Source organism: Podarcis erhardii, assembly GCF_964252035.2.
Source record: "Podarcis erhardii genome assembly, chromosome: 7".
Lineage (NCBI taxonomy): Eukaryota > Metazoa > Chordata > Lepidosauria > Squamata > Lacertidae > Podarcis > Podarcis erhardii.
In genome coordinates, this window is record NC_138511.1 from 66,810,073 (window position 1) to 66,837,751 (window position 27,679).

At 44.4% G+C, this 27,679-nt stretch overlaps 1 protein-coding gene and 1 long non-coding RNA gene across 14 annotated transcripts in view; one reads left to right on the plus strand and one right to left on the minus strand.

Annotated features, from left to right (window-relative positions):
- Window positions 1-27,679, minus strand: part of LOC309346161 — a 34,794-nt gene that overhangs the window by 968 nt on the left and 6,147 nt on the right. For 4 of the 13 annotated variants that reach the window (XR_014158400.1, XR_014158401.1, XR_014158403.1 and 1 more), the window contains exons 2-3: window positions 8,171-8,246; window positions 333-403 (exon numbers count right to left, since the gene is read on the minus strand). This is a non-coding gene — a long non-coding RNA (uncharacterized lncRNA). Of the gene's footprint in view, window positions 1-332; window positions 404-5,075; window positions 6,213-8,170; window positions 8,247-14,597; window positions 14,814-15,955; window positions 16,059-16,840; window positions 17,085-19,484; window positions 19,555-27,324; window positions 27,422-27,679 lie in introns of those variants that run through there. The other 9 variants (XR_014158407.1, XR_014158408.1, XR_014158412.1 and 6 more) reach the window with 9 other exon arrangements.
- ZNF683 (zinc finger protein 683) lies at window positions 9,729-20,887 on the plus strand (the record flags this gene model as incomplete). Its single annotated transcript, XM_081868947.1, has 6 exons — window positions 9,729-9,887; window positions 14,305-14,424; window positions 14,910-15,162; window positions 15,963-16,921; window positions 18,150-18,278; window positions 20,007-20,887. 6 exons carry the CDS (start codon window positions 9,729-9,731, stop codon window positions 20,517-20,519), a joined length of 2,133 nt encoding a protein of 710 aa, XP_081725073.1. The 3' UTR covers window positions 20,520-20,887.

Here is a 27,679-nt window from a genome sequence, read left to right on the forward strand (position 1 = left end):
TAAAATTATTGGACCGGAGTTAGTCATGTCCATTAATTTCAGTGGGTTTACTCTGAGTAAGATCCACTTTGGACATAACTCTTTTGTTTTGTAAATAAATAAATACCAATCCATGGCAGCTAAGAATACACATATTAAAGCAAGCATGGCAATAAAAAAATAAGTAAATAAGGAACAAAGGGTGCTTCCAACGGGCAATTTATGGTGGACCGAGAACTGAGCTAGAAGGACCAGTGTCCTGACTCTGTATAAGGCATATTCCTGGGTTCCTAGAACAAGGCTGGATGAGTTAAAAAGACACTCAAAACTTTTTAAAAAGTGATACCAATCACCTGTGAAGACATGTTGGGAAATGATGGTACCTCGCACTAGGGCAATGGTGTAGTACTGGGGAAATTTCTTCCTGTTGGGAGAGCGGCACATTGCCACAGGCGAAAGCTCCGAACATCAAACAAAGACATATGAATAGAACAGAATGCACAACTTTTGCACAGAATGGAATGAAGCAAATCAGGCAAAAAAATGGCCAGTATTGCAGACATAGCCCTTTCCATTCCACACTCTCTGAAGGCGTAACATACACTTCAAGGCTGCATATATACACCATACATTTAAAGTGCACCCCCGTCTTTAACAATCCTGGGAGCTGCATCTTACTCCCCACTGTGCCACAATTCTCAGAACCCTTAACAAACTACAGTTTCCAGGATTCTTGGGGGGGGGGGCGGTGCTTTAATTTTTTAATCCGTAACTGTTGGGGAGAGTGGCAATTTGCGCAAAAGGCTTAATCTTGCAAAATATTCTTTGTCACAATAAGCCCTCAGCAAAGGCAGGTGAAAATCACTGTTTTTATAGAATGAGAGAGCATCTGGAGCAACAAAGGAGCAAGCATCTGGGAGTAAGCCCCACTGAACTCATTGGGACTTTCTTCTGACTAGAAAGGTATAAGACTGTGGTATAAGAGGCAGGGGCTTATCTAGAGCCCCCAATGGAACAGCTGAAGGAGAATTTGAACCCAGCGCTGACTGATCCACACAACGCCATTATCAACTGGAGTCCAGCAACATTTGGAGGGGTGCAAGTCACTCACCCCTGACCTAAAAGCATTCCCTGTACTCCCCCCCCCCCAATTTCCCTAACGGAAATTGTTCCCTACACCCTCCAAGTTGCTATTAGTTCATGGTGTGAGGAGAACACAGGTAGCCAGAGAAATAAAGCAAACTAAACACAAATATATAATGCAGAAAATATAGTTTTCTTAATGCTTTAATTGTTGGTGGTAATGTAGTATAGAATTTATCCACTGACATGATAAGAGATATAAAAGAGTGTAAGTTCCCTCTTAACTTTACAGTATATCGCTAGACTTTTTGAGAAATGTAGTATCTGTAGTATTTCCTTTGGGATTAGAGACATCAAACCTTGTGAGATGTGGCTACCTGTATCTTTTCCTAGCAGAGAGAGAAGCAGTTGGGGAGGAGTTTTAGTGGACAAATCACCAGAGAGGAAAGATCAAGAAGCAGTAGGCCCACCCCAAAGCCTTTGCAGGGACAAACAGGGTTGAAAGGATCACATATTACCACCCCGATACCATCATAAGCACAATTGTCATGAATGCACAATAAAAAGGACATCTGATGTGGGAGCTATCTTGTTCTGTAAATATTATGGAGGTTCTAGGAATCTATAATGATCACACGAGTAATGATATTTCTGAAACTAGGAAGAAAATCTACCGCAACTACTGATATAAAATAATTGATTTGCTATACCATAAACATAATAGATAGGAAAAATCTCTCCCCCATCTCTGCTCCCTGTTACAATCAGTCTTAAGCCACCTTCCAAGAAAACGGGGATGGAATTCACTCAGGAGTCACTGTTCACCCTGCAGAATTTACATAGAAGTAGACCTACAACATAGTTCTCTTAATTTATTGTTTCCTGCACCGTTTTCCTCAATATCCCCAAACTGCAGCCACTTACCACTTAGATTTTCATTTGGTAAATGAAAAATACAGTGGGGAGGGGATAAATCTATTGATTTTTGCAGTTGGAGTGTTTTCTTGTCCCAGCCAGTTTTAGCCTCTTTAGGTGGAAAAATGCCCCATGTGGTTTTTCAAACAAATACCAACCCAGGGAAGCAGGCAAGTGTCCTTTTACTGACACAGCACAATGCACGTTGCTTTGTTTGGGGTCATCTTGCCACCCCAAGACATTTGAATTGGTATGGAGTAGAGCTTTTCCAGGTTGTATGGGGCCTTTTACAGGCTGGTCCAAAGGAGGTGGTAGAACCAATGGTAGCTCACTGTGACTTGTTTGCAGAGCATTCTGAGGACAAAATCGCTCGCATCCACCAATACATTGATTCTGCTGTTATAGCAGATGAATCTCATGGGGTGTTCAGCGCACAGTCTAGTCCTGTTGTGTTGGATGAGTTCGGTTGGTAAGGCTCGAGGATGTGGACAAGGTGCTCGGATCGGTCAGGGCGACCACTTGCACTCTAGACCCTTGCCCCTCTTGGCTGATAAAAACCAGCAGAGAGGGAACAGCTGGCTAGGCCAGGGAGGTGATCAATGCCTCTTTATGGGAGGGGGTGGTCCCCGTCTGTTTGAAGGAGGCAGTGGTAAAACCACTCCTTAAGAAACCTTCCCTGCATTCAGAAAACCTAACTAACTACCGGCCAGTTGCTAATCTCCCTTTCCTAAGCAAGGTTCTAGAGCAAATGGTCACAGACCAGGTCCAGGCACTTTTGGAAGGAACTGATTTTCTGGATCCATTTCAATCAGGATTTAGGCCTGGTTTTGGCAAAAAAATATATGCTTTGGTCAGCCTGTATGGTGACCTCTGTCAAGAGAGAGACAAGGGAAACATGTCCCTGTTAATTCTCCCCGACCTCTCAGCAGCTTTCAATACCATTGACCATGGTATCCTTTGGGAGCGACTGTCCAAACTAGGGGTGGCTGGCATCACTTTGTGGTGGTTCCAGTCCTACTTGGGTGGCTGTTTCCAGACGGTGTTGCTTGGGGAATGCATTTCAACCCTGTGGAACCTTCAATGTGGGGTTCAACAGGACTCAATCCTATTCCCTATGTTGTTTAACATCTACATAAAACTGCTGGGTGGGGTTATCCAGAGGTTTGGAGTACATTGTCAGCAGTATGCTGATGACAGTCAGCTCTATTTCTCCTTTACATCTGCAGTTGAGGCAGTGGAAGTGCTGGACCAGTGTCTTGCCTCAGTAATGGACTGGATGAGAGACAACAAACTGAAACCCAATCCAGATAAGACTGAGGCACTGTTAGTGGCTGGTTCTCTAGACTGGATGGATGGGAGATCGCCTGATGGGGTTACATCAAGATCCTAGATCCTTTGCTGTCGCTTGTGGTTCAGGTGGCCTCAGTGGCCCGGAGTGCCTTCCATCAGCTTTGGTTGGTGGCCCAGCTACACCCCTATCTGGACAGGGATAGTCTAACTACTGTCTATGCTCTAGTAACCTGAAGGTTAGATTACTGCAATGTGTTATACGTAGGGCTATCTCTGAAGACAGTTCAGAAACTTCAGCTAGGGCAGAATTCAGTGGCCAGGTTGCTCACTGGAACAAGACGGTTTGAGCATATTACCCCAATCCTGGTCTGACTGCACTGGCTACCAGTTAGTTTCCGGCCCCAATTCAAAGTGCTGGTTTTGACCTATAAAGTCTTAAATGGCTCAGAACCGCAATATCTCAAGGGCTGCCTCTTTCCATATGAACCTACCCAGACCGTGAGATCATCTTCTGAGACCCTCCTTCGTGTGCCTCCAGCTCGAGAGGTCTGGAGGGTGGCAACATGAGAACGGGCCTTCTCTACAGTGGCTCCCTGTCTGTGGAATGCTTTCCCCAGGGAAGTTTGCCTGGTGCCATCATCATACACCTTTAGGAGCCAGGCAAAAACGTTCCTTCTTAACCAGGCCTTTGGTTGATTTGATTAACATCCTATGCCCTTTTAAAATGTGGGTTTTTTGGGGGGGTTATTGGGTTGGTATTTTTATTTTGATTATGTATTTTGTGATTTTATATTTTGATTTTATTCTGTGAAGCACCCTGAGACCTCCAGGTATAGGGCAGTTTCTCTCCGTTTCCCATTTTTTTCAATCTTAAATTCATTTCTGCAGCAATTTGCAAGAATGGGTTTTTTTAAGAAGAAAAAAACATCAGGAACATCTATCAGCATTTTATTGTTGATTTCTCTTTTTAAAAACCACATTTTTGTATGCAGTCTTGACTAATACACACATTCTGGCAAGCAATTTCCCCTAATATAATGCAGCTTTGAATGTTATTTCCACACATATATGCATTTTTATGTACAATTTCCCCCAGTTATATGGATTGTTGCACAGATTGATTGGTTGGAGAACTGCACCACAAGATTTGGAAAACAAAGAATTTCATTGGATAGCGGTTCTTTGGTTTGTGTACTTGTTTGAGAATGCAAATTAGGTAGTTTCTCATTAAAATGCAAACAAAGTAACATTTCTGCCCCATCCCAAACAATATGCAAAGCTAGTCAAGTTAATTTGGCACCTCAGACAGGAAATCTCACAAAATAATAATTGTAATAATAGTCCATCAAACAGATAACAATTTGCTGCCCCTTTATAGCACCCACAAATCAGTTGCCTGAGAGGGCTGCCTCACTCTGTTTAACAGTAGGCCTAAAATGACTGAGACCATGTATGTGAGATGATTTTGAATGTTTGAAGTCTGCTAAACAGTATTATTTTTATTCTAGGAACATTTGAGGCACTGTCCTGGTGAGTAGTTACTTTCTCTGTTAAGCTTTTCCTCAACACTTCACTCAACACTGCCCAGAAGCCTGCAAGCTACTGTCACACTTTTCTCCACCTCGTACCCCCACCCCTCTGCCCCAATCTTTTACTGGAAATGTTACATATTTATTTAGTCCTCATCATGCTTTCTGTTGAATGCAAACCTTGCTGCTGCTGCTGCTTAGCCATTTTCAACGAAAGTGCTGGAGGGTTGGCTGACTCCTGAGTAGTAAAAAAGAAACTACCTCAGACCTCTACTGACACCACAGATGGGGAGTGGGAAATGATGAGGACTCTCTTTTGTTGTATAACATTTTAGGCATGAAAACACTTGACGGCCTCAGAGTGTGTAGATGTTCTTTGCTGTGGGGTTCTCTAGCAATTCCCACATCAAAAGAGCAATTCCTTCAGGGTAGTTATACTGTTCTGTCTCTTTCTCAGCACCCACAGAGAGACCAGTGATTTCTAGGTACTTCTGCACCAGGAATTAAACATATTGGTTATAGCAGGCATAGGCAAACTCGGCCCTCCAGATGTCTTGAGACTGCAATCCCATCATCCCTGACCACTGGTCCTGTTAGCTAGGGATGATGGGAGTTGTAGTCCCAAAACATCTGGAGGGCCAAGTTTGCCTATGCCTGGGTTATAGCGTCAAGCTAGGACAAGGGAGACCTGGGTGCGGATCTCTACCTAACCACAGAACCTACCAGGTGGATCTTGGGCCAGTCACTCTTGCCACACCCTCAGCATACATTTAAATCAAATTTTAAAGCACACAGCTTCCTCCAAAACAATCCTGGGGACTGTAGTTTACCCCTCACAGAGCTACAATTCCCAGCACCCTTAACAAACAGCAGTACCCAAGGTTCTCTGGGGAAGACTGTCTGCTTGAAAATGTTTGAACCTATCTCTCAACCCCAAGTGCCAGCAAATGTATACTAATCTTAATAATATAATGATGATGATGATGATGATGTTGGCCTGTGTGCACATTTGGAATTTCAAGTGGGCACTTTTCTCCCCCCCTCCCTCAGATCAGTTTCCCACTCCACCCCAAACAGAGAGACAGAAAGAGAGAAAAGACCTGCCTAAAAACTTCACTCTCCCAAGGGATCTGGGTAAAAGTTGGATCCAGTAATCTGAGTTTTGAAAAGCACCTACCACTCATAGAGGAAATGGGAAACAGTGCATTCCAAGCAGTATCATGCCACTTTGAACAGTCACTGCTTCCCTTATATAATCCTGGGAAGTCTAGTTTGTTAAAGCTGCTGAGAGTTGTTTTGTTGTTGTTTAGTCGTTTAGTCGTGTCCAAGTTGTTAGGAGGCCTCTATTCTAATCACAGAGCTACAATTCTCAGTGATTTAACAATCAATTTCTCCTCCTGCGGATCTCTAAAAATGCTAAGCATATTTACTACTGTTAGAAAATATAGCCATGACCAGTAGCTCCGAGCAAGCTTTGGTTGGTCAAGAAGCTTTAATTTCATCTTGATTTTCATTCAAACTGAAAACGTTTCATTCTTGGATGAGTTGGCTGATGGGCAATGCTAATTTCCACCAAGTGGGTCAGACAAAACCTCAACAGGCCACCTCCTGGTTCATGCCGGGGTCAGGGCATCCCTCCTGCTGAGGCTGCTGCCGTTAACATTATCTTAGCCTTCTAAGTAGAGGGGCTACCAAATCCTCCATCTGGACCCGCTTTTTCTGCTGGGCGAAACAGGAACCATCTCCAGCTAATCCCCTGTAATCCCCTGCCACGTGATATCCTTGCAAAGTGCGTTTGCAAAAACATACTGTCAGAATCATCTGCTGGTGGTGGTCCTGGGAAGTGATGGGAATGGAATGGTGAGAGCGGGAGGCCAGGCAGGGCCACCATGGACTCCCTGCAGCCACACCAGAAAAAGGCAATTCAAAGTAAGTGCACATTTTTCATCTCTGTCTTGGGAGGCAGGAGGTGTGCATGTTTAGCAATCTGCGCACTCCCACAGTAAATGAGGACCAAAGCAGCCCAGGGGACAACACTTTGCATCCACTTTCATAGAACAGCAGAGCTGATATGCCAGCTTAGCTTGTAACTCACACTGTCCTGGGGCAAACCGCAGTCTCTCTGCCTCAGTCCTCCAATCTGTGAAATGGGAATTGTTAGATGGCCTGCCCTTCTCACAGAGCTTTTGTCAGAATGGATGAGATTCAGCTACACTCTGCTTCCTAGTAATAGTAGGGCTATAGAAATGGAAGTCCTTGTGTAAGAAATGAACTGAAAACAAAATCCAGTTTTGTAATAAATGAACTGGTTAACAAATTTTTGTTGTTGTACTATGGGGAAAACTGCTACTTTTATCGCTAGGGAACTGCAAGCATGCCTCTAAGCACATGCTAAACTAGATGTAAGGTTAAGATTGCCAAGTGACCCAAATAAATAAATAAATGGCATGGACTGCTCCTGTTCCTTTAAAAGTAACCCTGAGGAGGAAAAATCAGCAGAATAAGCTTTTCAGGGCATGGCAATAAATATAACCACCTGCTAATAGCAGTAGACCAGTTTGTTAGAGGCATGAGAACAGGAGCTGGTTAAAAAAAGTTACTAAACAAAAAAACATCCTTGCAGAAGGGGTATAATTGTAGTCTGCCTCTAGGATAGGATAAGATTCCCCCCTATTTTTTGTTACTGGTTTATGAATTGAAACAGTGTTTATCAAACTGCGGACCAGGGAGCATCAGTGGGCCTGGGCCTCAGCACTGGAGCCCATACAGTGGTTTGTCACTCAGCCACCCTGCCCCAAATTACACCAGCAGCAGGAGCTCCCCACATGTGTAGTAGGAGTGGGGACTGGGTGTTGTACACACTGTACCTTTAAACAAAGCCAGCCCCAGACATTTTGGCACCTGAGGTGGACCCCAAAATGGCACAGTGTCCTCCACTGTACAGTACCTGAAATCAGCAGGCTGGCCTAGGGGGTGCTGAGCCGGCTGTGGAGCAGCCAAAACTCTTTTTTTTAATAATATTTTATTTGGGTTTTTCAAACTTAAATGCAAAAATAAAAAACAGTATAACATATATCATAACATCTTTTCATAACATCTTTGGACTTCCTCACGCCTCCCGCTCTGTCAAAACTCTGTCCCCTCCAGCACCTCATTGCCAGAGTCCACAGACACCAGCATCTGCCACCTGAGGCAGCTGCCTTGCTCTGCCTAAATAATAGCGCCGGCCCAGCCCTAGTTTCCAAAACTGCTCATGCAACCGGTCCAAAATCATGAATGAGAGCAAGATTTAATTAGATAAAGCAGCAGTTCTTGGGTTGCATTTATCACAACAGTACAGAAGTGCACCTGCAGTTAGGATGGACGCAACTTACCTGTTCATATGCTTTTCCTATGTAAACACGGGGGATCAGTAGCTCAGCGCCACTTGGACAGATATACCTTCAGAACCTGCAAAAGGCAGAGCAAGCAACAGATATCCATTTGTGAAGGTGGGTCACTCCCAGCCGACCTGCTGACTTAGGAAATTCATCCTGATTTTGCTTGCACAGAGGAAGAGTTTGGATTTGATATCCCGCTTTATCACTACCCAAAGGAGTCTCAAAGCGGCTAACATTCTCCTTTCCCTTCCTCCCTCAAAACAAACACTCTGTGGGGTGAGTGGGGCTAATAGACTTCAGAGAAGTGTGACTAGCCCAAGGTCACCCAGCAGCTGCATGTGGAGGAGCAGAGACGTGAACCCGGTTCACCAGATTACGAGTCTACCGCTCTTAACCACTACACCACACTGGTGTAGGGTTGCAGGGAGAATAGACAATGCTGGCCACTTATTTAGCATTTGTTCTGACTTGTTCATGATGTGACATCAAGCAAATGTTACCCCACACTTTCCAGTGCATTTACTCATCACTTTTCTAGTCACGAAAAGCTCCAATTGGAAGTCGGGGTGGGTGGGGAGAGCAGGTTTATCGCACAAGAGCACCAAAGCAACTTTAATTGCACTACCTGAATTTGCTGGTGTGTGACTGAATCCCACCAGAAAACAGTGAAGTGGAAGTGCCCACAGACAATAAATATGAACAAACTGTTTTCCGCTTCTCTTGTTCCCTTTATTTCTACCTCTGAAATTCCAAATTAGCTATAAAAATATGCATTGATGTTATTTTCATTTCCTATGGGCTTTTATTTAATTTTTTTACTTAAAAAACACTTTAAATAACAAATAATTTGAGAAAGGGGTGAGATATTAGTGGGCAGCAGTGCTTCCCCCCCAAAAAAAAAATGTTTAGGGGGACTCATTTTCCTACTCATATTGAACTACTGCCCCTCAATGAGACCAAACTTAGATTCACAAAATGTTTAGGTGTATGCGTACCCCTGCGTCCCCCCAGAAAAAAAACACTGGTGGGCAGAATGTGCAGAAGCATAGTTAGGGATTGGCGAAACTTCCCTCCCCAGGGTGCAAGCCCAGGGGGAGCCACAAAAATCACCTCTCAGGCATTGGAGTCCTCCTGAACCTGCAGCCACCTTGCCAGCACCTGCTTTGCCTGAATAGGGAATCTGCCAGGATTTCCAGCTGCTGCTGATGATGATGATGATGGAAAGGGGTCTTTGGAGCATCTTCCAGGCAGAGAGCAGCATGGGTGTCCCCATCCAGCCCCAAGGAGGTTCGTTCGTCCTGTCCAGACAACCATGCCTGTTTCTCAGATTCTTTTTGGGGGACAGGAATTTCTCCAGTACAGCTTCTTGCCAAGGGTACAAGGGACCCTAGGCACGCCTCTGGGGATATGTGATTCCAGGAATTGTCACAGATCCCCCTGGTACCTAGACTTAGCTATGTATTCCTGTGAAACAAACAAACAAACAAATAAAACCCTTCACTCTTGTGCCAGGTTCTTTTCCCCATCCCGTGGTTGGATTGAGAGGAGAAGGATGAAGGAAGAGACCAGCATTCCATGGAGAGGGGAGGGTTTTGAGGATCAATGTACCTACATTGTGAAGGACCAGCTGTACGAGCCACACGCCAACCTTCCGCGAGCACAAGCCTCTTTGCCCCGGAACCTGGCCTTCCAGCGCAACAGCAACAATGAGGTAATGCCAGTGGCCGGCCAGCCCAGCAGGGCGGACCTTTCATTGTATGGTCTCCCGGACTGATTTGCACCCCTTCCTCTGTCCGTACACCCCAAGCAACACGGGATGGGGACGGAATTTGATTCAGTTCGCAAACCTACCTAATTCCAAAACAATCTGCAAACTGAAATGCAGCCATCCTTTGCAATGCACACTTTTTCAAACTGTGCAAGGGCAGTTCTCCTGCCAAATAATGTATGCAAAAATGCAAATACCAGAGTAGGGGTTCCCAAACTGTGTTCCATGGATGACTGCTTCATTCAGATAGTTCCATGGCATCTTTGTAAAAATACAATGAGAAATCATACAGCACCCCTACAATTGCTACAACAGGCAGAAAGATCATTAAGTGGCCTGCCTAGACCCTCAGGGATTTTCAGATTGTCTGTGGGGTAGGGGAGAGAGAAGTATAGGAACCAGTGTACAAAGTAAAAATGCTGATTAGTGAAAACAGCATCCAAAAACGCATCATATTAAGGGAGCTTGTTTTGCAAAAATGTGTGTATTGTGTAAAATTGCATATAAAATGCATATAATAGGGGAAACTCGCAAAAAAATGCTGATGAATTTTCACAATAACTTTTTTAAATACACACACACACACCACAAACTGATGTGGAAATTTGGAGAACTGAACTTATACAAATGAGCAACTGAGAGAAATCATAACTGACATATTCACCCATCCTTGCAAGAGACAAAGCAATCCCTCCTCATTCTCTTCCAGCTACATCCCGGCCTCCCTCCCGCCCACCCACCTGGCCAGCTTCGGTCTGACCATCCTCTGTGACCTGGTCTGCACCACTGCCAGCCTCTACCATTTCCCCAGCCCCAGCCCTGAATGGGTACAGACTGTGGCAGGTCTTCACAGGACTGGCAGAAGAACCGTGTCTGAAAATCCCTTCGCCTAGGTTTCCGAATCTTTAGCAGGTGCTCCTTGCACAGTTGTCATCTTTTTCTGACTATGACTGCTGGAAAGGAAAGAGGGCTCCAAGCGTTGTGGAATTGACTATAGGCATATGAGATGCAGAGTTAACAGCCTCTCTGCACACCCAGCTTCCTCTCGCCAGAGTATGTGAGAGGGGAAGGGTGGTGTAGTATTTAAGGAGGGGTCACAAGTGGGTTCCTCACCCGCAGCTTGAGCCCAACTTTGCATGCTAGCAGCATATCAGGCAGTGTGAGTCTCACTTCAGTCTGCATCCTCCAGGCAAGCTACCCCTTCGGGAGAGCCAGAGCTCAGTAGCAGAGCAAGTGCATTGCATGCAGAAGGTCCCAGGTCCACTCCCTGACATCTCCTGGTTGGCTGGCATCCGCCTCTCTCAGGAGACAATGGAGGAATGAAGTCAAACAGGAATTACAGCTCCTGCGGTGGCTGTAAAGACTGATACGGGAGAGACATGTTTTTTGCAGCTGGGGCAGATGAAGGCGTTCAGTTGTGCTGATGAAGGTGCACCATTGTGTTTCTTCTTTCTGTGCTCCTCCGTCTGAAGCCCTGGAGAGCTGCTGCCAGTCAGTGTAGACAACACCAAGTTAGATGGACAAATGGTCTATGTATAAGGTGCCTTTTGTGATGGCCTGTGACTCAGGCTTGGACTTGGAACCAGAGGTGACTCAGTCTGCACCGGATCCTTTGCCTCAGGTATCATCTGAACCAAGTCTGGGGCCTGAACCTGAAGAGTCCCAGTCTGCACAGGTTCCCCTGCAACAAGCACCAGCTGGGCCGAGTCAGGGGCCTGAGCCTGCTCTGGCTCCAGATGTGGGGATTACCTCGTTGTCTTCAGCTGGGCCATCACAGCTGCTCCACTACTGGTTTGGTCAGGGGAGGCTGAGGCAGCCCCTGGGTCTAGTAACCCACCGACGTCTCCCGAGCTGCAGAGACTAAGGTCTGAGAGAAGGAGAGACCTGAGTACTCGCAGGAGGAGTGCTCGCCTTTGGGTGAAACAGGGAGGTGAGTCGCTGGGGGATCAGGACCGGCCGCTACCCCAACAAAGATAAAAGGCTGTTGGACCCCGCCCCAGGTTGCGGAAGCAACATTGCTGCATACTAGATCCTGCCTGAGATCCTGTACCTGTCCTTGCCTGGTTTCCTGCCTCGGCCCTGTCGGACTGACTCCCAGCGGAACCTTTGGATTCTGGACTGGTTCTGGACCGCGTTTCACGGGTTACCCCCGGGCCCAGCACACCTTTTTCTTTCTTTCATATTACCAAACTTTTCCATTTACACCAGGGGTGCACAACTTACCTGTTAATCAACTGACATTGCAATGATCTTGGGTGACCCGTTTTCCCCTGCCCACGTGGTTTAAAATCCAACCACACAGGCCAAGACACAGCACAGCTTGTCATTGGTGCTTGCAATAACCTATATTCTTGCAAGCACTGGTAATTATGAAGGTGGTGATTTTATTGCTATGCTTTCAAATGCACTGGGGTTTTTTTGCAAGCACTATCAGATTTATAGGCCTGTGTTTTCCTCCTTATTAGAAGGAGCTTCAAACGGTTTTTAAATGGTTGCAAAGGTGTTCTGGGGATTGGGGAGAGGTGTGCTGGTGACAACACAGGACACTGGCCAACTGGCCTCCTCCAAAGCCTGCTTTTCCTGATCCATGCATGCCAACAATTTGTCAAATGGGGTTTTCATAAATCACCCTCCACAATTCCCCACTGTATTTGTGGATACAGTAGACTGCTTCTTTTTACTGAAGGCTGTGAGGGCTCCTCAGAGCTCTGCAGATATTACACCTGTCTTGAACCTGAATTCAGGTGCCCAGCCAGGAAGGCATGGAAATCTTTTTCAGGATTTTGTCTTGCCTTCCCTGCATACTTGCTGCTCTTTGTGATGCTGCGGTTTGCTTATTTTAAAAAAAACCCTCACAAGAGCAGCCTTGGCCAACCATCACATGCTGTCTAGAGCTGATGGGAGTTGTAGTCCAAAACATTTAGAGGGCACCCTGTCAGCGAAGGCTGGGCAAAAGGAAACATGGAGCCCTCCCTGTCCCCACCCCTGCCAAGGCTGCAATGCAGAGGCATGTGTTTTCCCGCCTGTGATTCTTAAAACCGACCAACCCCAACCGCATTGTCTCCAAACACAGAGAAAAGGCATTTGGCTATGTTCACAACCTTAAGAAGCCACTAGGGGGAAGCAGAAGCTGGAGAAAAAAGAGGGCAGGTTTTATATTGGTTAAACAATCTATACATAGGGTAATACATGGATTTTTAGAATCCATACATGGTGCAAATTTATTTTTTGAAGTGGCTTAACTGGCAGTCCCTCTTCCCAGGGAATCGTAGCTCTGGGAAGGAATAGGAGTTTCCTAACATCTCTAAGCACCCTTAAGAGACTACAGTTCCCTAGAGGTTGTTTTTTTTGAGAAGCCATTATTGTTAAAAGTTGTATGGTACTGCTTTAAATGTACAGTGCAGATGGGACCTATAGCGTAGATGTGCTGTGGAAAGGAAGTGGGATTAGAAGTAGGCATGCAGAACAAAACCCTACATTATAATGAGTTGGCTTATTGTCAACGCTGATTGGCAGTGGCTCTCTGTAGTTTCAACACAAGGGTCTTTCCCCAGCTCTACCTGGGGTTTGAAACTGGGGCTTTCTGCACGCAGAGCAGGGGTGCTTTACCACTTAGCCATGACCCCTCCAACAGCTTTGCTTCTTCTGTCTTGGTTAGGTCAGGAAGGTTGACAAAAAGAGAGCCAGCGTGGTGCAGTGGTTACAATGATGGCACAGGACCTGGGAGACCAGTACAATCAATTGTACAAGGGAACTTTCAAACTGCTAGGTTGGCAGGAACTGAGATAGAGCAACGGGAGCTCACCCCATCGCGGGCAAGCCCAAGAGGCTCAGTGGTTTAGACCACAGCGCCACCCATGTCCCATGCAGAGTAGATACTTGCGTCCCAGTGCAAGTAGATAAATAGGTACCACTGCGGTGGGAAGGTAAACAGTGTTTCTGTGTGCTCTGGTTTCCATCATGGTGTTCCGTTGTGCCAGAAGTGGTTTAGTCATGCTGGCCACATGACTTGGAAAGCTGTCTGTGGACAAACGCTGGCTCCCTTGGCCTGAAAGTGAGATGAACGCTGCAACCCCAGAGTCGCCTTTGACTGGACTTAACAGTCCAGGGGTCCTTTACCTTTCTTACAAGGGAACTCTTCTTCCACCATGCAGAGGTGTTAATAGATTTAGGTTTCTGGAGCATTACATTACAAGTCTAAAATATTATGTTCCTGGTTTCTCTTTGTGTGCTCATTTGCATGAGTATCTCCTGCCATAAAATATGTGTTTATAAAATCAGCCAAATATTAGCAGGTACAAACGAAGGACATGAAGACTCAGGCCTAACTTGAACTGACATAGTTTTGGTGCTTCTGTAGGTAATAGCTGTGATCAGCAGAGAGTATATCCCGCAAGGAACACGCTTTGGGCCGCTGGTTGGGAAGATCTACACCAGAGAGAATATCCCTAAAAACAAGGATCAGAAGCACTACTGGAGGGTGAGTAACAGCTGCAAAAGACACAATGGCCCCTTTTGGCCAGATAAAATCTACAATGTATTTTTAAAAGTTATTTGTTTGTCTGTTTTCTACGTATCTGGACACTTAAGATATTGTAACCCAATTTTGATCAAGGAGATCAAGGAGCAGCCCCTTTCTATACTCAGATGGGCAACACTTTGGTTAGGAAGAAGCAAAACATCACAAAATGGGGAGTAAGCTTCTGAGTTCTCTTCATTAAGCTGCTTGGTGAAAAGCAGGGGTGTGAGGAGAAAGAGAAAAGCTGGCTTGATGTTTAAGCCACAGAAGTTTGCTTTTAATCAGTCGTAAGATGGAGTCTAGGAGGAGACGGCATCCTTAAATGGATGAGGCTCAAGGAAGTATTAAGACTGTTGGGAGAGAGGAACACATAATAATTGGTCCCCCATTAAAATATATGTATGCCAGCAATTACCCAGATCTTCTTTCTCTTTGCCCTCCTCCAGGTTCTCTCTGCAAAAGGAGAGCTCTACCACATCCTTGACGTGAATGACCCCAACTGCAGTAACTGGATGTGCTATGTGAATCCGGCTCCCACCCACCCAGCCCAGAACTTAATGGCTTGTCAGTGCAACCTGGAGATCTATTTCTATACCATAACACCCATCTTGGCTGGAGCTGAACTTTTGGTTTGGTACATGCATGGCGTACCTAGAGAATTCCAAAGCTTGCTCTCAGGGGAGCTGGCAACTAAACCAGGTGAGGGCACTGTAGGTGGTGAACACCACACTTGTCAATAGTTTGAACAGCAACAATTCAGGCAAGGGCCATTTTGTTCCAGGACCAGCAGCATAAACACATACATCTCTTCCTACTCCCCATCACCCAGCTACATATGCTGAGATGGAAAAAGTTCATTTTTGAGAAACAGACTCAGATATAGCGACAGAGGAGAAAATCAATTTTATGTGCATTTTTAATTTGCAATTCTCAGTATGTCAGCTGAAATGCAGCTTTCCTTTGAAATGTGCACTTCTCTGAATTTTGTAATGCACTTTTCCCCAGCCAAGTAATGTGTACAAAAGTGCATATACTAGGGTAAAGTGTGCATAAAAAATACATATGTTAGGGGAAAGAACATGCAAAATGCATTCTATTAGGATAAATTGCTTTGCAAAAATGTGTGCCTTTGGAAAAATTGCAAACAAAAATGTCTGAGGAACTGGAACCAAAATGCTGGTGGATTTTCAAAAGGACTTTTTATATTGCAATCTGATGTGGCAATGTGAAGCACTGGATTTAAGATTGGGGAAACTATTAATCCATCTTTACTCAGAACTAGTTTGTCTCATAGAATCTGAAAAGAGGTTTTAAAAATATATATTTGACATTCTTCATTTCTTTCCTTTTTTAAAAAAAGAGGTGATGATTGTGGAAGATATATTTAAAGTTTGTCAGATTTTTTTTGTTACTGTTGTATTTCATTTCTCTAAATAAAAATAAATACGTTTCAAGATAAAGAGCAACAATTAAAGGTAGATTTGCTTCTTACTTTGCAGAGTATCTAATCTCAAGGGATTTCCTGGTGCAGCCCTTCCCTGAGAAAGTCAGACGACCACCACAGAATGCCTCCAAAGATGACCAAAAATGCACAGCTATTTACACAAAGATAGACAAGGATGAGGAAGAGATCATTGATGTTGAAGAGCTAGAACAAGACATGCTGCCAAGGAAGACAGCAGAAAACCAAAAAGTGGATTCAAAGGCACAGACCCCTGGGAGCATGCAAGAACAGGCCACAGAGCTTAACTTTCCCCACAATTCATCCAAGGAAGAAGTTGCTTCTGAGAAGCCTGGTCTTCCAAGCCAAAGAGACACGGGCCCAGAGAGACAATATGGCCCCAGTTGCTACCCATACAACGCAACTACCTCGCTCTGGAAGGAAATTCCGCTCCATCTCAGTAACCCATCTTCCTCCTGCTCAGAGTGCCAGCCAAGAAGCAACCTACCCCAGGCTTATCACTATGCCTGCAACACCTCAGCTGCCCACCACCCCACATCTCTACTGGCCCCTCAGACCTTCTCATTTCCATTTGAATTGCCGCTAACAGGTCCTAGAGAAATCACATCCCTAAAGTTGTCTTCCCTGGGGAAAAGGCAACCTCCCTCTCCAGGGATGTCTCAAGCTGTCTTCCCTCCCATCTTGCCACATGGAAAACAAGTGGACCAGAAACCACCAAATCATTTCTCTTCCCTCCACACCAGAATCTTCTCATTTCTGGACTCTGACCAAGGGCACCCTGCCATTTCACGTGGCTCCGTAGTTCAGCAGCTGAAAACTCCCTCCCAGCTTGCCTGCCAGGATGAGACCATCAACCTCAGTACGCCAAAGACCAACCCACCAGATTCCCAGGAAAGCAGCAAGTCTGCGACGTACCCTCTGGGGAAGAAGAATGGCAAAATCAGATACGAGTGCCATATCTGCTCCAAGAGCTTTGGGCAGCTTTCTAATCTCAAGGTACATCTGGACATCCAGTTGAGAACAAATTCCTACCAATTATCCTCCCCATCCAGAATTGTCTAATCCTCTCTCCACACCTTACATGATGGCCTAGATCTGTTTCCGGAAGGTCTGGGCATGGTGACTAAATAGCATTTGCAAACAGCTGGCAAGTACCAGTTTGTACCCAGCTGCGCACCCGCCCTAGATACTTGCTCAACCCACGTGCAGTTGCAGTCTAGGTGTCTGTACCTGTGTTAACACTGGACTTTACATTGTGACACTGTGTTTGACTATGGCTGCAGAATTTTATTTTGGGGTCAGAATTATGAGATGGGGTTGCAGACATAGCCCAGTAATATGCTAGGGGTGTGGGTGGGTGGGTGGGTGTAGTAAGGGTTCACTCAGGTGTGTGCTCAGTATACCCAGTGCCAGATTTACGTATAAGTTAAACAAGCTATAGCTTAGGGCCCCACTCTCTTGGGGGCCCCCCAAAAAAATTAAAGGGAAAAAACCTGGATGTACATTTCTAAAATATAAGATAAAAAACAAATAAAATTATGTTCAAATGGCTTTAGAAACCTATTAGGCCCATTTAATTACCGTATAGCATATATTCAACACAAAAAACAGTGACAATTTGTTGTTGACAAAGGACAACTGGACATATAAAGGGCCCCATTAACTTCAGTAGCTTAGGGCCTCATCAAACTTAAATCCGGCCCTGAGTATACCTTACTGAATTTCACATTGTGACTACCCTTAGATTCTCTGTTAGTGGAGACCAGCTTGGTAGATGGGTTTTGGCTGAAAAAAGGAAGGGAACTTCAAAATGGTGCGGAATAATAGCATTTTTCTTTATTTGCACTCCTTCCTGATGCACTGGGAGTGGCATACCCTTCATTGCAGATGGAGATTCTTTGTCTTCAAGTTTGCTCTTCTTTTGGGGGAAGACACATAACTCAGTCGCAGGGGATCTGCCCTGTTTGCGCAAGATCCCAGGTTCAAATCCGAGGCATTGCTAGGTAGGGCTGGGAATGTTCCCTGCCTAAAACCCTGGCCAGCCGCTGCCTATCAGCTAGATGTGCCACTGGTCCAATTCAGTATTAAAGCAGCTTCCTCTGTTCCAAACCACAACTGAACGCTTTTGTTCCCTTCTCTATGTCTCTCTTTCTTAAAGACACCCTTTTAGGCACCCCTTTTTCCATCCCTTCCAAGCTCACACTGAACTGTCCTCCTCCTACAGGTCCACCTGAGAGTGCACAGTGGTGAGAAGCCTTTTCAGTGCCAGGTCTGCAAAAAACGTTTCACCCAGCTGGCTCACCTGCAGAAACACCATCTGGTGCACACAGGCGAGAAGCCACACAAGTGCCTGGTAGGTGGCACTTTCTTTCCTCATTAAAAGGCCAGGAGACCATTTGGCCCCTTGGAGATATGTGTGTATGGAAAGCATTTGGGGCTTTGGGGGGGGGGAATGGTGTTTAAGGAGGAAAGTGATAGTGATATAAAATTATACATGGAGTGGAGAGGGAGAAGTTTTTTCTCCTTCTCCCGATAGTCAATATGAATTTGTCCAAACCATAAGGCTGGAAATATGGAGTGGGAAGCTGTTCTCTGGTCCCTCAATACTGGAAACACAGTTGGTAGATTCTAGGGCCAGGGCCTGGGATAGTGTCTGTCCAGCTGGTTCACTTTCACACAGGCCATCAAATCATACTTAATTTTATCATTAGCTTATTAGGCATATTAATATTTCAATATCTAAGTGTAAGAAATGCATGCCAAATCTTTCTTCAAATTTCAGACCTCCTTAATTCTTTTATCATATGTGATTGTTGTATTTGTGTGTTGCATTTTAATTTGATTTACTGTATCCATGGTTTTTTTTAAAAGTTCTATATTTGTACACGGCTTTGGTTGCATTACAGTGCAGCAGGAAATAAAAGTCTCAGCAGGCAATAGAAACCTACAAATTATCATGCAATTCACCAGTGATTCATTGGGGCCACACTGAATTTGTAAGCAATTAGGACTAGAAACCAAAAGGAGAAAGCTTCTAATAAAAGTCATGTGGGTCTTATTTCTTCGTATGACCACAAGGAAAGGCACTGCTGAATTACGCTATACTCAGAGCTTGGAAACTTTAAAAAGAAACTAGTTCAAAATCAACATGTCCAAAAGAGAACATCCATGAACATCCCTTTACAAAACAAACCAGTTCAATTCAAGTCAAGTTGATCCAAATAATCCTTGCTCATTTTTTCCCTGCATTCAGAATGTTATAAGTCACTGCAGTGAAGTATAAAATACAGTGGTACCTCTGGTTAAGAACTTAATTCGTTCTGGAGGTCCATTCTTAACCTGAAACTGTTCTTAACATGAGGTACCATTTTAGCTAATGGGGCCTCTTGCTGCTGCCACACTGCCGCCACGCGATTTTTGTTTTCATCCTGAAGTAAAGTTCTTAACCTGAGGAACTACTTTCGGGTTAGCGGAGTCTGTAACCTGAAGCATCTGTAACCTGAAGCGTTTGTACCACTGTATGCTTAAGAAGACTAAGGGAACATCAAAATATACATACAGTAGAATGTAGATGGTTTAATCTCCTTTTCCCAATGATTATGATCTTTAAGTTTAAAGGCCCAAAGAGCCTAACGAGAGAGAGGGGGAAACCACATGTAAGAGAATAAACTTGAAGATGAACTAGAAATCATTCATAGTTCTAGCCGAAACTGAAATTCAGTTCACCTGGCATGTGGGCAGTACTTTCAGGTATAGTTCAGAGATTTCTGAACTACCGGTAATTCCGTGAGCATAATTAAATCAAACTAGTTCATTCTGAGCCCTGGCTCTATTAAGCGCTATGAGGAAATTACCGTTTTTAATTCCACTTCCAGCTGATTGTTGGAAAGCAGCACCTCAGTGATGCTAAAGAGCTCCTAGCAGGCTGCTCTTCTGAAGTTTAACAAGTAAAGGAGCAAGCTCAAGGCTAAATATGAACCGCATCGTTCTGGAAATTAAGCACAGATGAGCCAGTCTAGGGCTTTCTCCTTCCCATAGTGCACCAGTGCCTGGGCTAACAAGGAACCAATCTCTCCCCTAGGTCTGCCCCAAACGCTTCAGCAGTACCAGCAACCTCAAAACCCATCTCCGCCTGCACTCTGGGATCAAGGCTTATGCATGCTGCCTATGCCACAGCCGTTTCACCCAGCACATCCACCTCAAACTCCACCAGCGCCTCCACGATCACCAGCGCCTACACCACTGCCCCCGCTGCCTCAAGACCTACATCCACTGGGTTAGCCTGGAGGTGCACCGGCGGGGATATTGCCCGCTTAACCCGTGTGCCAACTGCTCGCCTACCCAGCTCTGCCATTTCAACGACATGATTGACCGCTTTGACTTCAGCCCGCATGCCGACCAGCTGGAGGAGGGAGAGCCTGATCCTGTCAGGGCTGCTGTGCTAGTGGAGGCCATCATCCTGAGGGAAATGGGGGCAGCTGGTCAGCACAACGCCCTCTGCTCACCAAGCCCCCACAGGCAGTTTGCGTTCTTCCCAGCAATGAGCTACACCCTTTGTTTTAAGAGAGAGTCTTTGCCGACACAACCAGACTAAATGTTGGGGTCACGGCTGCCCCGGCAGTCTGTGAGTAAGAGGCAGGATGGAAGCTGCTGACTGCGTACACGCCATATACAGTGGTACCTCGGGTTCCGAACTTAATTCGTTCCGGAGGTCCGTTCTTATCCAGAAACTGTTCTTAACCTGAGGTGCACTTTGCTAATGGGGCGTCCTGCTGCGCGCGCATCCCAGGGCAAAGTTTGCAACCAGGAGCACCTACTTCCAGGTTAGCGGAGCTCATAACCCGAAGCGTTCACAAGGAGGACGGTTCGTAACCAGAGGTATTACTGTACGTATTTAACACACATTTAAAGCACATGACTTGACTTCCCCAAAGAATTCTGGGAATTGTAGTTTGTTTGTTTTTTTAAAGGGCACTGGGAATGGCAACTCTGTAAAGGGTAAACTACTGTTTCCAGGGTTCTTTGGTGAAAATGTGTTTTAAATGTATGGTGTCTACGTAGCCACTAACTCTGGAAATAACTCCCAAGAACCAGCCTTGGTGGTTCTTGTTAGTGATGATGCCATTGAAACCCTTTTTTCTTTTCCCAGGCCTTTTACGTGTTTGGGGTTTAAAATGTTGCCGTTTTACCTTATTGTATCGCTCAGCTGTGTCTTGTTTTATTTCAGTTTTTATTGTTTCCATGTTTTATTGCTTATAAATTGTGATTATTCTCCTATTGTATGCTACTCTGAGAGTCTCTGCTGAAAAGTGGGCTATAAATAGCCCAAATAAATGAAAGAATTGAGTTGATCCAAGACATTTTGCCCCACCCACAACTGGCATGCACCTCCTCCCTGGCTTCCGATGAGGAAACCATTTGTGCTGGGAAATGGTCCCGACCCCTGAATTAGAGGATATACAAGCCTAGGACTTTAACCCACACTTCTAAAAATGCTTTAATTTCTCATGGCCTTCTGGTATTGAGGCATGGGTAGCATGGCACAAGGAGATTATGCCTTGCTTTATAGGAAAAGTTCTGGCTTTTTTAACTGCTTTTTTTTTTTTGTTATTTAGGCAAGTCTACACAGATACGTAAGGTCAGCGTGTATTTTAACATGCAGTTTTATTTTATAATGCATGTTTTTATTGATATTTTGATTTTTGTTCATTTCTTTAGGTTAGCTTCATTTTAACTTTGGACTTTTATTGATAATTTTAATGTATATTTTATGTAAACTGCCTGTAGGTTTATACAATAAAGAAGCTTCTAAAGCCTGTTAAATAAATCCACATATAGATGACTAATCCGCCACACCTGCCCCCTGGTGTTGAGAAGTATCCAAGAGTCAAAATAAATGCAAAATAAAATAAATCCATGATTGCACCTCTCAACTGCTTTTAAAACAGCCACGGTGAGACAGGGAGGCAAACTGGATCAGCAGCATTTGTGGAGGGGTGTGTGAAATTCAGCCCTCATTCTACTTGCTCTGTTTTTCATTAAACTGTTTCCCCTCCTCTCTCAGCCCTGCTTTGCTTAACATCCAGCCAGATTAAGTCTTCTGGAAAATGCAGCTCATTGTTCTGTGACACTTTGGCTAGTCCTAAATTGTTGCCTGACCATGAGTGAATTTTAGATTCTTTCCCCCTGCCCACCCCATAGACTAACACAGCTTCCTTTGCTTTTGTGTGTCCTCTTCAGAAAGGACTCTTACTACTACCCCCACACACTCCCCCCTCTGAAAATATCTGTCACCAAACAAGCTCTAATTTCCAAAAAAAATCCTGTATGTTCACATCCATGTCATGCATTTAAAAAACTCACGTATCACTTTAACAGTCATGGCATCCCCCATGCAAAGAATCCTGGGAACTGTAGTTTAAGGATGCTGAATGGAGACTTCTCACAGAGCTACAATTCCCAGCCCAGCCCAATAAACAAATTACAGTTCCGTTGTTGTATTATTATTAGCAACTTACAACCAAATAAACAGACAATTTGAGGGAAGCCATGGCTGTTCAAGTGGTATAAAGGTAAAGGTAAAGGGACCCCTGACCATTAGGTCCAGTCGTGACCGCCTCTGGGGTTGCGGCTGAGTGGTTGGGTGTTGGGTTGGGTTGGACTGGGTTGGGTTGAGTTGAGTTGTTGGGTTGGGTTGTGGGTTGGGTTGAGTTGTTGGGTTGGGTTGTGGGTTGGGTTGGGTTGTGGGTTGTGTTGTGGGTTGTGTTGAGTTGAGTTGTTGGGTTGGGTTGAGTTGAGTTGCGTTGTGGGGTTGGGTGGGGTGGGCTCATCTCGTTTTATTGGCTGAGGGAGCCGGTGTACAGCTTCCGGGTCATGTGGCCAGCATGACTAAGCCACTTCTGGCGAATCAGAGCAGCACACGGAAACGCCGTTTACCTTCCCGCCGGAGCAGTACCTATTTATCTACTTGCACTTTGACGTGCTTTTGAACTGCTAGGTTGGCAGGAGCAGGGACCGAGCAACGGGAGCTCACCCCATCGCAGGGATTCGAACCACCTACCTTCTGATCAGGAAGTCCTAGGCTCTGTGGTTTAACCCACAGCGCCACCTGCATCCCACTCAAGTGGTATAAGACAGCTTTAAATGTATGGTGTGGCTGTGACCTTATTTTCCTCGCACAGATGGAGTTTTGTATTTCTTCACCAGTGCTTTGCTGGTCAAAGTCCTGTTCAGCAAGAAATCTTTGCTCTGATGAGATGCATCAATTTGATACCCTATTGTTGTTGTTGTTGTTGTTGTTATTCCATAGTATTTACAGCGTGCAGTGCTTCACAGAATGCAAGAGGCTAGTTGCCTGTCTAAAGATCTTACAATCTCTAAAATTCAACATGGGAGGCAAGGGAAATAATATGCAATTTTTTCTGCTCCACTTGATTAGGATTAGTTACATAGGGTGTGGAGAATAGGCGTTGTGCCAAAGGCTTGATGGGAAACGTGGGTTCAAAGTAGGGCTTTAAATGAAGTAAGAGAGAGGTGTCATCACACAGGTGTTCTGGAAGGCTGCTCCAAACATATGTGGCAAAGAAGGAGTCGGATGCCTTTGAAAAGTAAAAGGTGGGAGCAAAGTGTCTGAGGATTAGGGATGGAGGAATCGATCCATTTCAGTTTCTTGGCTTATTCCTGTTTCTCATTTTTCTAGTCTTAAGTCCAGACTGAAGAAGAGAGATGCATAGGTGGAAGGATGAGAGCGAGAGAAGAGACATGAAGGCGAATCGTTTCAGTTTTAGCACTAAAATTGCTTTACAGTGGTACCTTGGGTTACATACGCTTCAGGTTACATATGCTTCAGGTTACAGACTCCGCTAACGCAGAAATATTACCTCGGGTTAAGAACTCTGCTTCAGGATGAGAACAGAAATCGTGCTCCGGCGGCGCGGCAGCAGCAGGAGGCCCCATTAGCAAAAGTGGTGCTTCAGGTTAAGAACAGTTTCAGGTTAAGAACGGACCTCCGGAACGAATTACAGTAAGTACTTAACCTGAGGTACCACTGTATTGAAATCTGAATGATCTGTTTATAATACTAAGAACCCATCTACAAGGTTCCAAAGAATGAACTCCAAAGATAGAAAAGCAAGAGGATGGGAGGATGCGGAAGGTCTGGAATTGTCAGGATTTGGAGGGAAGGAGGCCAGAATCACCAATAAGACCATCAGAGTGAGGAAAGTGGGCAAATGAGAGACCCCCAAAAGCAGAGGGCAGCAATGGTGGCTGTCTCAGAAGTAGGGAGGAGAGAGATTTGATTAAGTTTGCATTTGAAGGTAAAGCTAACTAATTCACACTTTCTGAAACAATATGGGGATCAAAACACAGCCATCTTTGAAATGTGCACTTCTGTGAAATGTGCACTTCTGTGAATTTAGCAACGCGGTTCTCCAGCTAACTGATACAAAAATGCACATGATAAGGTAAAATGTGCATAAAAATACATATATTAGTGAAAATAATCAGGATTTTCATGAGGACTTAAATTTTTTTAGACTGATGTAAAAATGTGGAGACCTGTCCTGAACTTAGACCTGTCCTGAACAGTCATGAGGAAGAAAGGCAGGGTAGGGTTATTGAGAACACCTTGCTCAAGGATTCCCCAGAGCCTGGAGCCAACACTGGCAGACAGCCATCTGGCACCCTTGGGTATATGATGTGGGAGTGTTCACCAACGGCAGCCTTCTGGTGTAGTTTTGACCTGTATATAATTTGGTGCTTGAGGTTTCCTTCACTCTGCTGGTGGGGTATGTGCCAGTTTTATAGGACGTAACCCTCGAGTAAATACTTCCCCAAGCAGTCCCAGCTGCCAAGCAACTCATCTTGCAAAACTGCGAGGACAAACCTGCCCCTTCCATCACCCAATGGGCTGACGACACCTCTATGAGCTCCAGCTACAAAACAGATTGCATCTATTAAAACAGCTCCAGAAGGACAGAAACCACACTGTCTGTGTGGCAGTGATGTTGCTTTAATTACGTTTGTCACCAAACTCTCATGCTCAAGGCCAGCTCAAGTCTGTATCTGTATTGGATTTGAAATGGTTCTTATACACCAAATTGTTTTAATTGTGCTTTTATCTATGAAATTGCTGTAATTGTATTTTATATATATGTATATTATATATTACCGTAAATGGTTTTAATTATTTGTATACAAGGAAGTGTTTCATATGGGTTGCTATTGCTGATTTTTTTTATTTTATTGTTAAATGTCTCTGAGACGTTTCATATGAAGCAATTGGCAGAGCAGTAAATGGTGTGCAGGAGCCCCACCCCACAAGCAAAGGGGAATCACATCTTATGTGATGGGTTAGATTCCAAGGGCTACACAAACACTTTACTGAGGAAACAGCAAAAGTACTGTAAAATATTAAGAGAAAGGAACCGAAAGATTTTATCTTTCTTAGTTCAGTGAGCCGTTTAGCTTAAACATACGGGGGAAATTGCATCAGAACTACACATCCAATTGGAGCATGTGTTACCTTGGCAGAGACCATGTCTCTTTGGTCTCTAAGCAACACCAGCCATCCCCTGGCCTTGGCTAGTGGATTTTAACATTAACATAATTAACCCTTATGCTCAACACTGAATGATCCCTGTTGTCGCACTTGGAACGTTCATAGTGGGGCAGCACCTGTTAGGCTTGCCTAAAATGGCGCCAGGGAGGAATTATGGCAAGCCAGATGTATGGCAATGCACTTTGTGTGTGTCAGGAACATTACTTTTTGAAATATGGCAACCCTAGCACCTGTTCTCTGGAACTTACTGCCTGTTAATGTTGTTCAGGCACCTTCATTGTACAGTGGAACCTCGGTTGTTGAACTCCTCTGTAGTCGTATGTTTCGGCTTTCAAGCGCCGAAAACCTGGAAGTAACTGCTCCGGTTTCTGAAAGATTTTCAGAAGCCAAAAATGCTACATGGCTTCCGTTGTGAGTTTCCCTATTGTACTGAGGCTTTTCAAACGTTTTGGAAGTCAAACGGTCTTCCGGAATGGATTACATTCAAAAACCGAGGTTCCACTGTACTGTTTTCAATGCCTGCTCAAAACATGGTGTGGTACATAGGTTGAAAAAGTGAATTACTGACCCAATGCCACCCAGCAAGCTTCGTGAGTTGAACCTGGGTCTCCCCAGTCCTAATCTAAAATGCTAACTGGCTCTCACATTCTATTCCATTTAAATCACTGATTTCACTGCTCATATTGGTGACACACACGATCACCCACATTTGAAATAATCAGGCTGAAGTTTAATAGGATCTAGGAGTGGCCGACTCACTACGGAAAATAATTGTTCTTCTCTAGGTGCTTATGAGATGCTTTCCCAATTCATTGCTGCATGACAGCAGGCCACACACCCATTCGGACTGGATCTTTTACTCTTCTGAGTGGCTTATACTTTTACTGGTGCTCTTCATCATAATGGGACACACCTATGGGCTGTGTAAAAATATTCCCTCCCCCACATCATCTCTCTGTCCACTGAGGTTACCACTTTGTGCACCTTATATAGAAGGTTCTGTGTAAGGATGGGTAAATCTGTCTATTTCAGTTTCTTTTGATTTCTAAATTCAATTCTCCACATTAATCTGCAGGGTTGTTTGTTTTTTTAAAAAGCCCTTGTGAACATTCACCTGCGTTTTAGTGTGAATTTGTCCTAATATAATATTTTTGCGTACAATTTTGCTTATACACAGTTACTTTAAATGCGCCGCTGTAACTTCAGCTCCTTGAACTTCCTGTCTGTGACACAATTAATAATGATGAAAATGAAAAGCTAACCTCAACTTCATGTTTAACTTCACATACATATTTTTTTCTTTAAAGTTTAACTAGCATAGAACAATTGGAATATGTACTGTTTGGTCTTTGTCTCCCCATTTTATCAACCAATGGAAACTGCTATGATAAATCAATTAAAATTGCTTGAATTGTAATGCAAGCCCTGAACATTACGAAGAATTAATATCTGAATTTACTTGCTTTCCATTTCCCTTCCAATCCCTCATTCCATCCCTACCATGTCTTAGATGAAATGCCATTATTTCATGTAGCGGATAAATTAAATAAAGTGTGATAGAGGCAATAATTTATTCAGTTTTAGGGTTGTATCCAACTAAGTTCAACTCAGTGTAAATCCACTAAAATGACTGAATCTAATTTAGTCATGCCCATTAACTTCAATGGGTCTGCTCTGAGGACTAGAATCGTATACAACACTTTGTTTTAGAGAGGTCAAGGCTTGAATGGGAAACATCTTAAGTTCTACTCAAGGTTGTTAGGGGGAGTGAGTGTTTCAGAATGATTTGGATTTAGACTGGAAAGAAAGGGGAGTAGTGGTTGAAGAAATCACTCACTGTATCTTAGCTTTATCTGTTGCTTTGATCATAACAAGGATATGACGGTTACTGTTCTGGAATTTGGTCTTATGACCCAGCCAGTAAATCGATTTCACTGGAAGAGGATGCAAGATAACAAGAATTGTAAAGCATAATTGCAGGTTATTTGAAAATGCTAATGAATGAAGTACACATTAATCAAACAATAGGTGATAATTAAAATAATAATAATTAGAGTTCTTACATTTCCCCCCTTGGCAAGGCTCCTGTGCATTAGCAACTACATGGCAGACAGATTTTAGCAGATAAAGTTTTCCCCATAGCACAGCCTCTCCATGCTGGAAAAAAAGCTATCCCTGTTGAAATTCTACTT